The sequence below is a fragment of the Gambusia affinis genome, linkage group LG03 (genome assembly GCF_019740435.1).
Source record: "Gambusia affinis linkage group LG03, SWU_Gaff_1.0, whole genome shotgun sequence".
NCBI classification, from domain to species: domain Eukaryota; kingdom Metazoa; phylum Chordata; class Actinopteri; order Cyprinodontiformes; family Poeciliidae; genus Gambusia; species Gambusia affinis.
Genome location: NC_057870.1, coordinates 8,637,686 through 8,652,163, shown reverse-complemented (window position 1 = coordinate 8,652,163; position 14,478 = coordinate 8,637,686). Strand labels below are relative to the sequence as shown.

The window sequence follows — 14,478 nt, the reverse complement described above, 5'->3', positions numbered from 1 at the left end:
TTTAAGTAGCTCTTGGCAGTAAATGGGTGTGATTTTGGCTTTATCCTTTACAGGAATTTGTGCAGCAGTCTCAGAGGCTGCTGTCAGATCCGGAGCTGAGAGAGAGAGTGGTAAGGAGTGGAAAACTCTACGTGGAGGAACATCACAGTGTGAAACGGGAGAGGGAAACATATCAGAGGCTGGTGGACAAGCTGCTCAAGGCCCAGTTTTTAGCCTGACTGCATATTTTCTCAGGAACTTTAGTTGCAGAGAAGAGGATGTACTGTATGTATATTCTTTTACTTATTTAATATAGTTATTCTTATACTAATTTAAATAAAATTAAAGTTTTATCAGCCCTTCCTCACTATAAGCTATGTAACACTGAACCAAAAGCATGGATGTGTTGGAGTGTCACATAATATATATAATGTCTTGTATATAAATATAATGTAAGTTCACTGGCGGTGAAGCAATTTTACATAAAGGGAACTAATAAAAAAATTGCAAATAAAACTAAAAAAAATAAAATAAATCTTCCTTTGATTTTCTTCACTGGTTGATGATGTGAAAATAATTGATTCTTGAATTATGACCCATTCTGGTGAGACAAAAAGTTATGCTGGCTAACTCGTTCATGTTTAATGAAGTGCAGCAAATGGATTTTCAGGACCCCAGCAAACTCTGAATCGGTTTAAAAGGCAAGGGGGCAAATGATGTCCTTCCAATTTGCTGTATAAATTTTGGTGTTGGCAATGCACTGAAGCTGGGATGGATAGAAAAGTTGTAACATGAAACGGACATTAAAGAGGTATCTTACTGGTTTACCTGCATTCTATACCAGATATGGTAGACTGTTGCTCGCTAAACTTGTTAAAACTTTCTTTTTCCCTGGTGTAAAAGAGGGAGACTTTTTAATTCTGGTTAAAAACAAATGATGTTCAGGAAAAGAAATTAAAAATAAGAAGCTGCCTTAAGCTGTTTGGAAAAATTCAATCGTCTTTATTTTAGACCTGCTAGTGAATTTCATTCAGTGTTTCCTGACATGCTCCTTTGCAGATAGGGAGAAATGTGCAAAAAAACTTAAATCCACAAGTTTGTAAATACCACATGACACAGTAAAGATCGTTATCACTTATTGTAGAAAAAGCATTAGAAGAATAAAATTGGTCAGGGGGGATGGGAAGAAGCCAACAACAATACTGAAGAAGCTACAAAACATTCAGATTAATAATAACTTTCTAGATGTGACAATCACCTGAATTCTCCATTTGTCTGAGCTAATATGGTCGTTCTTCCAAACCACTGAAATCTCCCATGACTTTGCAAAAGACTGTTCTAGTCTAATAAAACCCTACTTGAACTTTGGGTCAATAATTCCTAAAAAAAAAAGCTTATCACAGTGAATTATGGTTCGGAGAGCCTCAGTCTTTGGGGTAATGTAAAGCTACAGTATGTAACTTACATAAACAGTCTGTTTATTGTTCTTTATTTCAAGATATGAAAAAGTTTAAGAGCAAAAAACATTAGGCTAGATGAAAAATATTTGCATCATTCTAATATCCAGAGCGGGATCAACAATATGCGTTATTCACAATGTGCAAACAGAGTGGGACGGGTCTCCTTTCTGCTCTGATTGAAGGTTGTGTTTGCTGCATGACAAGGCTGCTGTCAGACTGACTACCTGTAAGTCCTTTGACTGTGTGAAGGTCGGCTCTCTGCTTGCTGTAACTGTAGTAAAATTGGTGCTTTCGCATGGTGTCATAAAAGTCTCCGTTAACACAGAAGAAAGTTGCTCCATGTGTCGTTAGTCGCTTAAAAAATAAAAGGAGCTGATAAGTCGCTAAATATAACAACAAAGTCGCTAAGTTAGCAACAGTGCAAAGGGAAGGGTGCGAGGAGTGCGTACACGAACTTGATTGACCACGCTAACACCTTCCTCCTGGCTCTGATTGGTTGTGTTTCTGCAGATGGCAGTAGAACCGCAGCTAGAAAGCGGAGGAGCTCAGCTTTTGTGTCTCATGCTGTCACGACATAGACCGTTTTAAAACAATATGTGAAAACCATATTGTTTATAATAAAGTGACATACTGCAGTTTGAATTTCAGATGGAATAGAGGATTTGGTCAAGGTGACTGAATAGTTCCAAACATTTGAGTCTATTCCAAACATGAGATAGTTCTGACCCAAAGCCTTCAACGTTTTGTTATTTTCAGGATCTTTGTGAGTCCAAGTATACATCTAAGTCAACAAAAGGACGAATCTATCAGAGGAAATAATATCTATTTTTAGACGGCCTAGCAGTCATTCAAGACAAATCTGACAGTATATCTGCAGGAATCACCTGAAGAGGGCTGATCTGACTGATTTGCAAAGTAAAGAGAGTAAATTTCCAAATCAACATATGGAATGCTGACAGACTCCTAACAAAGAACAACAGTAAATATCAATTGAAAAATGCTGCAATAAGGTATTAATACACCCTGTTGTAATCATGTTGTTGCCTCTTCATTTTTTACTTTCTAACCAAGCTGCCCTATAATTCAGTTGAATTATAGGAGTGATGTGCTTATATGTGGGAAAGATTTTTGAACTTTTCAGTCATGGTCACATTTCAACAACCTGACATTTTGTACTGTAAATTATAATAATTGTTCAACCCCACAGTGTTTTTTTTTTTTTTTTTATCACGATGTAATGTCAAAGAATGTTATTTATGTTTTTTTAATAATAGAATAAGAAACTGAACATCATATACATTTTATTCTTTTAAATTAGTCATTTTTATATAAAAAATTTTTGAGTTTTATGTTTGAGTTTTATTTTTAAATATTTCGCTTTTCTTTCTCGGTATTTTTTAGAGTGTGGTGCATCAAGGGTGCCTCATGCAGCATGAACATGTTGTGGCTTTAAATATTGTCTATACAATAATGTATCTGCTCAGCCATTTGTAGCATTATCACATATATCCACTCTCATATGTTAAGTATATACAATATACAAGACATGTACATGTAAAAGGCCTAAATGGGCAATGAAATGTTGAGGAGGCCTGATACAAAATCCCATTTTCTTGACAAAGGCATTGAGGTGATCGAAGCCACATCTGCTGTACATGTGAGGTCTGATCAGGTTCTGTGTTATAACTGGTCCCCAGGCTTTATGATGGGCACTTGAGGTTCCTCCCCACTGCACTCTTCCTTTCCAACCCAGTGGATGCCATGGCCGTTTTCCTTGGGTGAGAGGTGTGGTGAATGCTGGCGCTCCAGTGTGGAGAACGTGGTGAACTGAACTCGCTTTCTCTTGCTGGTGGGCGAGTGAATGGACTCGCTTTGTATGGGTTTGGTCCGGTGGGAGCTGGCACAGCTGAGAGGAGAGTCTGTTACGGAGGCCAGGCAACTGGGCCTCCTGGAGAGAGAGGCAGTCTTGTCGGGCCCAATGTCTATCACAGTGGTCGCTGTATGTGAGTCTTGCTGGACTGGACTGCATGGCACAGTCATCACCAGCTCAGCGTCTGTGCCAAGCCAGACCCAGTCATGCCTATGCCCTGTGGGCTCCTGGCCATGAGAGGGAGGCTTCTTATGCCTGAACTTCACAACATATGAGATGCAGTTCACTAGGAACACCAGGATGGCTAGGCAAAAAACACCCAGCAAGGCATACATGCCAATCTCCAGGTCTGTGAGAGGCCTGTTGACCAAAGCTTCATCACCGCTTTCTACCTCTGGCAGTTTTGGTCTAGGGATCTCCACCTTGGTGGGGAAGTCGTTGTAGTTTACCAGATTTCCAGGAGCTTTCACAGTGCTAGTAAAACTAATACTGCTCATGTCTTCCACTATCATATTGTCTGAGCTATATACTTTGCTGCCTTCTCTGGGGCTGCTCAGGAGGCTGACATTCACTACGCTGGTTGGACTGCCAGTGTTTTCTGGTCCTTTTGTCTTGCCCACCCCTCCGAGACTGCCGCTAGTTATTGTTCTCACAGTAGATCTGATTGTGGTTGGGATCTTCTGAATAACACTCTCCTCTTTGTTTGAATTTGGGATACTCGAAGGAAGAAACTGTGATGGCCTCCGCTGCTTTCTCTCAACGTCCATCTCTTCCCCATCGTTGCCATAGTCATTGTTACTGTCTTTGTTTCCAACGGAGCTCCGGTCTACGCTGCGAGTTGCTCCACCTGGCCGCCGAGCGTTGGCCTGAAACTTGACCTTAAGGCTGCCGTTGCCCACAGCCACCGTACTTTTGCGTTTAGACTTTTGGCAGGATTCACAGATGGACAACTCTACTCTAACTAGGACTCCTTCACCCTCACCCTCTGCCACTACAAGAGGAGGTCTTCCCTGCACTGACACCACTCCCTGATCAAGAGATGTCACTGTCAAACGGTAGTTGGCTGGATCATAAATGTCAAGAGGCGTCTGGTTGCCATCACTAAACTGGACCCACGAACTGACCAAAGCTTCCTAAAAGAAAAAAAGACAGAAAAATAGCAAAAATTATGATTTATTCTAAGCTTTTTGTTCCCTCAGAAACATTAAAAATAAATTATAGAATAGTACCTGTTTCGGGCTTTGTAGAACCTCTTGTGTTGTTGTGGTAGCCAAGATGGCCCTGCTACTTCCTGAGCTGCGTTGCAACGTCATAGAGAGTCCAGAAACCACTTGAACACCTAACTCTGTGATGCTCACTTTGTCATCCACAACTTTAACTGTTGTCTTTGCCAAGATAACATCTGACAGTGGAGAAAACACCTGTCACACAGCAATGTCGGACAAGAATAGATACATCAAAGGTGAGTTAGATGGCATCTTTATATGAGAATCCAACTTCAATCAGGTCTTAATAAATGCTGGTTGTGCAGTTTGTCGCTTGCTAATTTCTAAAAGCATAAAAATCAGTGGTTCAGCCTGTTACCTGGATGTTTGTGGTCCCAAAGTCTCGTCCTGAAAGCACCCTTCCTTCCTGAAGTCTTGCAACTCTAGGGTCCTCGACCTTCATGAAGTATCGAACCAACCTTGTAACATCCACCTGCCAATCAGAGCCCAGGAAATAGGCAGTAGGGTCCCGCGGGTCTTCCTGCTCAGCCACAAAATGGGTTAGAACCCGCACAAGCGCATGTTGAAGTTGGAGCATGCAGCCTTTCCCTTTCCGTTCAGCCTCTTCACTGTTCCAGCCAGATCTGGGATAGAAGCACGCAAACACACGTGACGCTCACACCTGATACATAGAAAATGTCAACCTTCGATCGTCTAACCCTGCCTCTTTGCTTCATTGGATTATTCCAAATTACAGAATCATGTCCTTTAAATTCTTGGAAAGATGCTTAAATTGATATTACCTAAATCAAGCAACATGTAGAAACTAAATAAGGGAATGTTGTTCAATGTAATTCTGTATATGTGTCTCTCACCTTTTTGAGGTCAGGATTGGAACTCTCCAGCTTTTGATCTGACTCAGTTCTGTGTCTGACAACTCAATCTGCAGAGGAAGCTGAGGCATCCACACGTTTAGCTCGAGCTGAGCACTCAGGTAGCTGTAGGTGAAGTTTACTACCATCTTCACCTTGCCTTTCATCTCCTTGCCATTCACAAAGACATAGTCACATCTGTCTGACACCTGGATGGAGGATGACAGAATAGCGGAGGAAGCAATTCATCAGATCACACATATCAATTTGATCACCTGTCTAACAACATCAATTTGCATTCGCACTAGTACATAGACAATCTCTATCCAACGCAGAGCAAATTTGTTGTCTATGAAGGAGATGTTTGTCATCTAACCAATGACAAAAAATAATTAAATATTCCCATAAAAGTCACTGTTTTAACAAATGGGTTGTTCCTGCAACAACAAATGGGCTTGCAGCAGTTTTGCTCTGCATGCTACCACCGTAACGTCAGCTGGCTGTAATAAAGCACCGTGATGATCACCAGTCCACAGCGTTAGGAAGAGGCAGCATTGCAGTTTTATGTTAATTCAAATATCTTGCAGTGTGGTGCTGACATCAGTGCTCGAACCGCCATGTGCATTCGTTGCATCTTAATTTCAAAGGTGACCTTTGCAAGTTTTTTAGATGTTCACGGAGCTCACGGACGTTTTGTGACATCTATCAGGAGTTTCTCCTTGATCTTGTTAACAGTTTCTCTTCTGCTTTCAACTAATTAGATACATGGTTCTACACTGTGGTGCTGATGTCACATGGGCTACATAAACTGCCGGTATTAGTACTTTGAAGACTTTTTATGCTGGGTATAATTTGCAAGGTATATATGAATAAATTAACCTTTGTACACTCATAAAACAAACTACCCTTTAAATTAATTCACAGCAAAAACGTGCATGCCTGAACGAAAATCCCAGATCAAAAAAAGTCTTTAAACTTTTCTTTTTTGTTTCTCTCTTGATTTGATAAAAACAGCTACAAGTTAAATGACTTCCAGAATTTTCACTATTTGAATTTCAGCTTAATTTTCTGCTTTGATATTTTTTTAAATAAAAAAGTTAAATAGGTTATTTTTTATAAAATAAAGTTATGGGACTTAAACTTCTGTAATGACATTATTAATGCATAAGGAGAAAAATACAAGGATTCCAGCTACAATGGGGAAACAGGTGAATCTGAAGCAACACCACATATATATATATATTTTTTTATTTTATTTTTTATTTTTTTTCCAAAATCACAGCTGTTTGTCAAAATGAAATGCATATATTTCCAGATGCATGGTTTTCTACTTTGAGGCCACTAAACTAAAAGATTTGGTTTCATGGAAGCCTGTGGGTCATTTTTGGCATCCAAAGAGAGTCTGGATCTAAAGAAAGCTAGTTCATTCAAACCAGTTTTGTGTTGTTTAGATTAGACATACCCAAAACCTACCACTGTCAACGGAGAATAATTCACTTTTTGTGTTGGAGTATATATTTAAGGGGGGGGTTTACGTGACATGTACGGAAAAAAAAATGCTTCTTCAGAAATCCACAACACAAGATTTGAGTTAAAATGATCACAAAAATGTAATAAAAATGAAGAAAAATAAATAAACATGGGAAAAGATGTGTAACATACCACTAATAACCTCCTGTGATTATCTACTTACAGCTGAACATATAAGAGAGACAAAAAATGTGGTCCTTCACTTTAGGACATGTACTCGTGCACAGCAGATCCTGTCTGTTCATCTTTATAGGATTCCTGAACTAGTCATTTTGTCCAAAAGAGAATTTTAAAGCAAACTCTGAAGCTGTGCGCAGAGAATGACTCCACTGACCCTCAGGTTTGAGAGAAATTTCTCATTTCCATATCAATGTAGCCATGACAGCTTCTATCATGCTCTTACTGCACTGTAAAAAAAAACAAAAAAAAACAAAAAAAAAAACCATCTCTAATTTATGGTAAAATACCGGCAGCTGTGGTTGCCAGAATTTTACCATGCGGTAAAATTACAGTCAAATTCTGGCAACCACAGAATTTTCCATAAATTAAAACTTTTTTTTTTTTACAGGGTGGATTAGTTTTGTCCTTTTCCTTGATGGAAGGATTTGGATATCGGTAACTGTGGATTGGTGAACCGCAGTTGGTCCCGCCATCCCTGCATACCAAATACATCTGCTTCTGTACCAAACCATATTCAGGTTCCAAAATGTGATTCGTGCTCACTGATGTACTAGTGAAAAGATAACTTTTTACGTGCTGACAGTTCATTTTCAAACACTAAATCACTACATCAAAAGCTACAAAAAGAGGTAGTAAAAGATTTGACATTCCACTTCAGATCCACAGCTCTCAAACAATGTGTACCACACATCTGCCCACTGCTAAATGAACCATCAATTACTGCTCAGATAGCTCACATTAGCACTAACTACAATATTATCTAATCACACTCTAGTATTTAGTGTCTACACTGAAGAAAATTCATCTTGGCATACTGGATGCTTAAAAGGTGAAACTGGGACCTTGACCTATGTCCAGATGAATTCAGGAAATAATTATGTGACTACCTGGGTCCACTTATTGAGAGAGCATTGTAATGTCATTCTAGATAGTCACTTAATCCTTAAATGTTGAAATGAGACAGTGACAAAACAACAGAAGTAAGGTACCCTGTGCAGACAGAACACTGTACATTTCTCACCCTTGATACCAATTTTTCAATTAAACAGGATCCATGGAAAGATAGGAAACAGCGTGACATAAACTTTAGCCTTTACAGAGCTAGCACTTGTGTTACAAAATGTTGAATATCATAGAAAAAACTGATTTGGTGAAACTTTGCAGTTAAGTTCAGGCGAACAGCATCTGTTTCACGAATAACCAAAGGAAAAATACAAAGACTCGTGTGAGGAAGATGGAGCAATATTTTTCTCAAAGAGCCCACTGAATGTGAGTCATTTCAGAACTGAGTTCTGAAATGACATGACATGTTATCATGTGCTTTTTTCATAAGCACATGATAACATGACCACATCACTGTCCGCTCTCCTTTCTGCCAACTGAGATGCAAGGACATATTTTCTTATATGATCCATACATCAAACTTCAAGAAACATTGCTCAAGTTTGTAAATAGTTTTACTGACTAGGATTAGAATGTGACCTTCAAGATTGTTAACATATGTTTTTAATACATTAATATATAAGGAATGCTGTTTTGTTTACTGGCCACCCAGTTATTTTATATACAATTTGATTGGTCCAAAAAATATCTTCCTGTTGTTAGATATTTATCTCAAATAGGATTTGACATTCATCGCCAAGCAGAGCAATAAATGGAAATGTCTGCTTTGCTTCACTGGCACAGCTATGTTTGTAATTTTCTTTCCCAATTAATACATATTCTATGAAAAATATGACTACATACAGCAAAAGGTGAGTTATTGATCATTTGATCGACATGTAGTAATCTCCAAACCGTAATAATAATAATAATAATAATAATAATAATATATTAAAAAAGAAAGTCCTCATTCCACTGAAGACTCAGTAGTTTTCAGTGGGATATTTAATTATGATACAACCAACTGGAAAATATCCTTACATATATTCAGACTTTGCATCTCTCCTGTCCCAGCCAACACAGCAGATTACACTTTCTTTCACTTTCATCTTATGATGTGAGCTGTCCATTATAGATAAACCCGACTCCATCTATCACTGGCATATTTGATACCCCTTAGGCACAGCAGAGGAGGAAGGATATCCGTGTCAAGCTGTTAGACTAAGAAGATTAAAGTGAATGTTTGTGACTGGAGCAGCCATTAGGTCAGCAGACACGCAAGGAGCTTAGTATAAAGGAAAAGACGGGTATATTACAGGGTTGAAAGGGACTACTTCATTCATCCATCCATTCATCCATTTTCTTTACACCCTTCTTCCCTAATGGGGTCGGGAGGGTTGCTGGTGCCTATCTCCAGCTGCGTTCCGGGCGAGAGGCGGGGTTCACCCTGGACAGGTCACCAGTCTGTCGCAGCTACTACTTCATTCACTTTAACATTTTTTATATTCATTCATAATTTCACTTTCTTAACACCTTTATCCACTCAATGCGTGTTTATCCCATTCTGTCGACCTCAGCAGGTGTTTGAACCAAATGAAATTCACTTCTAAAGCCCCTCATACTCCACCAAATTAAAATGCACCAGGGATAAGGGTCTAACGCATTTGTTTATCCAGGTAAATGCCATTACCTTTGCTCTCATAATGAATGACGAGATGAACAGTGGTTTATCACTTTTGTAGAAGAATACGTGCAGTAAGATTCATGTGCTTTTTATCTATCTGAGAAAGTCCAGAGGACGATTTCATGTATGGAGAAATGGTATGTTGTCAAAGAGGAGAAAAATTAAATAAATTGATACATCATTAAAACATTGATTAAATATACCATGATGAATACATAAATATTTAATTAAATGTCTTTTTTTCTTTCTATTTAATAAGATATTAAATATGTCATTAAGCTATTACAATGCAAACTTATAACAGCCAGTGAATGAATTGTGTGTGTTTGACTATTTCATGGTTCCTGTTCCTGCGGCATCACTACGTAATAACTAAATCAAAGTCCTGACAGTCCACTGGAGAGAGTTACAATTAGCAGACAACATAGAAGCAGTTAAAGTCGAAGATTTGATTGAGTGCCAACTTTGTATTCTTATGAAATGTGTCCTGTACCGGCATGGGCGGCAAGGCCACTCAGCAAGGAGGAAGCCATTACTCCAGAACAAACTCAAGAGAGGCAGATTGCAGTTTGCAAATGCACACAATGACAAAGATATTCATATGTGGAGCTGTTTTGCCATAATGACCATCATTGCATTATGAGAAAAAACAGAGATACTTGTACATTACCAAATAAATCTCTGACATAACCTTTCTCTGACTGTCGTGAAATTTAGCAGATAGAAATAATTTTTGCAATTTTAGTTGACGCAAAACAACAGAGGTTTGCTCTGCTTGTTGTGTATGTAAACTTTAGGTTTCAACTGTATAAAGATTGAATTCAATAATACATAGACTATACCTTGAGAACATCTTCGTCAGTGGAACTGCAGTCTGTGTAGTCAGAGACATCTGTGACCAATCCATCTTCTTCCACAGCCACCGTCCTCACAGACATCACTACTTTCTTTCCAGTCAGTACAGCGGTGTTCAGGATCTCTGTGTCCTGCAGGGAATGTAAAGATCAAGCGACGTCATCAGAACAGCAAATATAACATTTCAATGTTTCCATGTTTAAAAATATGTATGATTCAGACACTGAATGTTTTTTTTTTGTTGTTGTTTTACAACTCCTCTCCAGGAGAAAGGCTAAAGGCAACTGTGGTGATGGCTAGCTCACTGACGTCGAAGCGCTGAAGTCATAAAAAGGCCATTGTCCCTTTGGGAAGTCAAGGATGGAGCTGAGCTGAGAGGAGGAGAGGTAATGACCAGGTCAACACACAGTTGACAGGGCGAGGAGAGATGAAGCCTGATTTCTCTGCTCAAGCATGACCTTCCAAAGGAAGCTGTAACATTTTCAAGCGTGGTCAAACACCAGTAGAAATGGACTGAAAATGAGCTGTGGTGTTCAGTCTGAAGTGTTGCTGCCCTTCACCAGAGAATGGGACATAACCAGTCATGAACTGAATGTGGTGTCCCAGTCTGTATTTCCTCTTAAAATACTTCGTCTTTGAAGCAGAGGAAATCTTTTTCACTCCTCTTTGATTTACTGATAACTTTAACATTTGTGCAGCATTTTCATTCTTGGCTTGACACCTGTCTGTGTGCCCCATCTGTGCTGGGTTTAGTGTTCTTAACTTAAAAATTAATGACAGAGTTTATTTTTTGTTGTTGTTGTTGTTAATGGAAGATTGTAACATTGTGGTAAACGCATTACTTCTTGCAGTTGTTAATTTAAAAAAAAAAACTTAAAGTACGTAATAAACAAAAAAATACTCGAGGACAAGAAAGCATAGAGTGTTGCTGAAACTTTACTGGATTGGTAAAAACCAGCCCATTATTTCACTCTTTGCTTCAAACAGAGTCTGGACCCTTGACTACAGAGAAACAATTGCTTGCTGGCAAACAAGCAGACATTAGTTCATGCTGTGACCTGTTCAGTTCATTTAACCAATAACACACAGGTATTATTGGTTAAATGGGTAACTGATTTTATCCAGAGAATCCCAGAATTCTCTGGGATCCCAGTAAACGATCCCACCTGAATCCCATTAAACATTTATTTGAAGTGTGTGAGAACCAAAAAATCTACTCAGCTTACACTGAATAAAGGTGATAAGCCATTCAGGGAACAGGCTTTTCAAAAATTATGACTTGATAACTATGCTGGCTTAGTTCATTTATCTGCTTTAAATATTTTAGTGTGAGGACTTTAAGCGCATTACGACTTCCAGAGCGACACATTTATGTCTCTTGGACTGCACAACGAAGGATCATCATTACATTCATCAAATCAATCCGGCGCATGGCGTGATTGTCCCTAAAACTTTAATTATAGCTGTTCATAACTGAACCAGACAGATGAGAAAGGCAAATATTTGATGATATAAAGGTGTTTGAGTACGTTTATGCACTAACATCTACTTCTAAAAACGCATTGAGTGGATAAAGAGGAGACATTTGGTCAAATTTGTACCTGAAATCAATGGCAAATAAAATGGCCTTGAAATCCAGGCCTCCTACTTAAAATGAAGCAATCTAGTTCTGCAATCCTGTCCTGTTCTTTACAGACCCATTTACTTTGTTTAACTTGGCCTTCAGCAAAACCCTCATATGTGCCATGAATAGAACTTAAATAATAGAATAATATTTGTAGGAAGTGCTATGAGAGGGGCTAGCCTCTTTAAATTATCTATTAAATCAAAACCAAGGACACAGTTTTATGTGCTTTTTAAGTATGAAAATGAGGCGGACAGATATGCGTCCCTGGACTCCAGAACTTGTTTAAATGAGACTGAAATATGCAATGTGAGCTTTCTCCCCTCATCTCTACGCTAAAGGGTCTGTCAGAAAAAGTTTCACCATCGCCTTTTCTCTTTTGAAGACTGAAACAGAAGCTGATGTTTCTTTGAGCCAAGTAGAAAATCTCATGTTTGGCCCTCAGCCTATGGTCAGACTCTGCTTAACCAGTAAGATGAACTATGTCATTCGCAAATCAGGATACTGTAGCATCTGAACCAAAGCACCCCAGCACCAAAGTGTTGGAACTGCAGGACGATGCAAAGAAAATATATGTTCTCCGTACTTTTAGGAATTACTCTAAAACTCACGTTAATCCCCTCAGACTGTTTGTTTGGTAGAATTTTCATGACCCAAGTGACAAATAACCGAGATTCAATATTGTTATTCAAACAGCTGTAATGTTTAGTGACAGGGGATTATATCATGTATTAATTATAGAGGTAGTGCAGCATAATAAACAGGCCTGAGGCACCGAAATAGCAGCATATGAAGCAGCTGTTAAGGATCAGAGAATGACCACATATTGCACGGCAGAACAGAGCGGAACAACACGGAAGAGAGGCATCAGCTCGCTGACAGTCAGCAACGCAAGGTCACAGTCTGCTGAAAATAGAAGCCATTTCCTAAACAAAAACCCAGGCATATTCAGACTTCTGCATATGCGTGCCAGACAGGAGTGGATCACAGCAGAGTGCATTTCATGATATTTTTATGCGCCGACGCTCAAACGCAGTCGAAGCGCTGGCAGTTAGCGGAGAGGCTGCTGTCTGCAACGTTGACGCTGGTTCTCGTAATGATCAGGGGTGACACAAAAGCTGTCATCTCACTCACCATCACAAGAGGAGCGAGGCCAACAAAGTCTCTCTGAGTTGTATAAATCCTCATGGCTCCTTCAGTCTTGGCGACAGTTTTGGGCGCAGATGGCAGCTCCAGCTTCCATATGATCACCTGGCTGTCAACGGGACTGCTCAGTTCTTCAACCTCAAAGTCCATCTGAAGCACCTCCAGCAGACTGCTTTCAAGTCTGGATGAGAAAAAAAAAAGTTGGGAAGAGCCTATAGATGCAATGTTTAAAAGGACAAATAGTTAAAAAAAAACAAAAAACAGATACGTTCTTTTAAAACTCAGGATTTAATTACTGATATTACATGGCATAAAACTTTATATGAACTCCTTTCTGGATCCCAACATTTGGTAGCTCCTTATAAGGAAAATGGCTTGAAGAACCATCTTTGGATTCATCAAGTTGAAGTAAGGACTAAAAATGACTTCAAGTTTACTTTACCATTCAGGAGTTTTAAAATCAAATAAGATAAATTAGGCATTTATGTAGAACTAGTGGAGGTTATTCCACAAATGGAATCCAGGGTCATATATATATATATATATATATATATATATATATATATATATATATATATATATATATATATATATATATATAAAAGCAGATCGTCTACAAAGTGATCGTTGCCAGACAGACAAATACATCTCAGAAAATCAAACTGTGCGTTCCAGTAAGTCTTGTTTGTTAGATGAAAAAATAAAAAAATAACTTGTATAGTACATTCATAAAGTGTATACAGCCCTTCACTTTTTCAACACTTTACATTACAGCCTTATTACAAATTATTTTCAATTAATCAAATGTTTTATATTAGTCAGACGTAACATTCTAGACTAAGAAATTAAATGCACAGTTTCATTAGCTGTAATCATATTAATTAACAGAACGAAAGGTTTAAAGTCATCACTCTGTTTGTGATTAATATATATTTATATAATGTGTTGTAATTTGTAAAATGAGTCAGTGAAATCAGCAAACTTTTCAATAATATTCTAATTTATTAAGGTGCACCAAAGATGTCTAGACAGACAGGACAATAAATCTCTCACCAGAGAGAGTGTCAAATTTCTCAACCAAGTTTTCGATTCACTTATAAATCAAGAGCGACAACTCTTGACCAAAACGAGACAGAGTGATAGATTTCTTGATTGACAAAGCAACAAGTATCTTGTAGACAGAGTGAAAGA

At 38.5% G+C, this 14,478-nt stretch overlaps 2 protein-coding genes across 4 annotated transcripts in view; one reads left to right on the top strand and one right to left on the bottom strand.

Moving 5' to 3' along the window:
- The window catches only part of glt1d1 (glycosyltransferase 1 domain containing 1), a 64,004-nt gene that overhangs the window by 25,167 nt on the left and 24,359 nt on the right, over window positions 1-14,478 (top strand). The window contains exon 12 of one of the 3 annotated variants that reach the window (XR_006370163.1): window positions 10,784-10,903. Coding sequence is in view for 2 of the 3 variants with exons in the window: in XM_044111391.1 (XP_043967326.1) it covers window positions 54-218 (165 nt within the window). In the remaining variant the exon portion in view is untranslated. Of the gene's footprint in view, window positions 1-53; window positions 2,776-10,783; window positions 11,269-14,478 lie in introns of those variants that run through there. The other 2 variants (XM_044111392.1, XM_044111391.1) reach the window with 2 other exon arrangements.
- LOC122828110 (transmembrane protein 132D) overlaps window positions 2,785-14,478 on the bottom strand; it is a 40,355-nt gene continuing 28,661 nt past the window's right edge. Inside the window, exons 4-9 of the mRNA XM_044111389.1 lie at window positions 13,276-13,468; window positions 10,505-10,648; window positions 5,390-5,595; window positions 4,894-5,158; window positions 4,539-4,730; window positions 2,785-4,442 (exon numbers count right to left, since the gene is read on the bottom strand). Coding sequence (XP_043967324.1) covers window positions 3,120-4,442; window positions 4,539-4,730; window positions 4,894-5,158; window positions 5,390-5,595; window positions 10,505-10,648; window positions 13,276-13,468 — 2,323 coding nt within the window. The 3' untranslated portion in view covers window positions 2,785-3,119. The remainder of the gene's footprint in view (window positions 4,443-4,538; window positions 4,731-4,893; window positions 5,159-5,389; window positions 5,596-10,504; window positions 10,649-13,275; window positions 13,469-14,478) is intronic.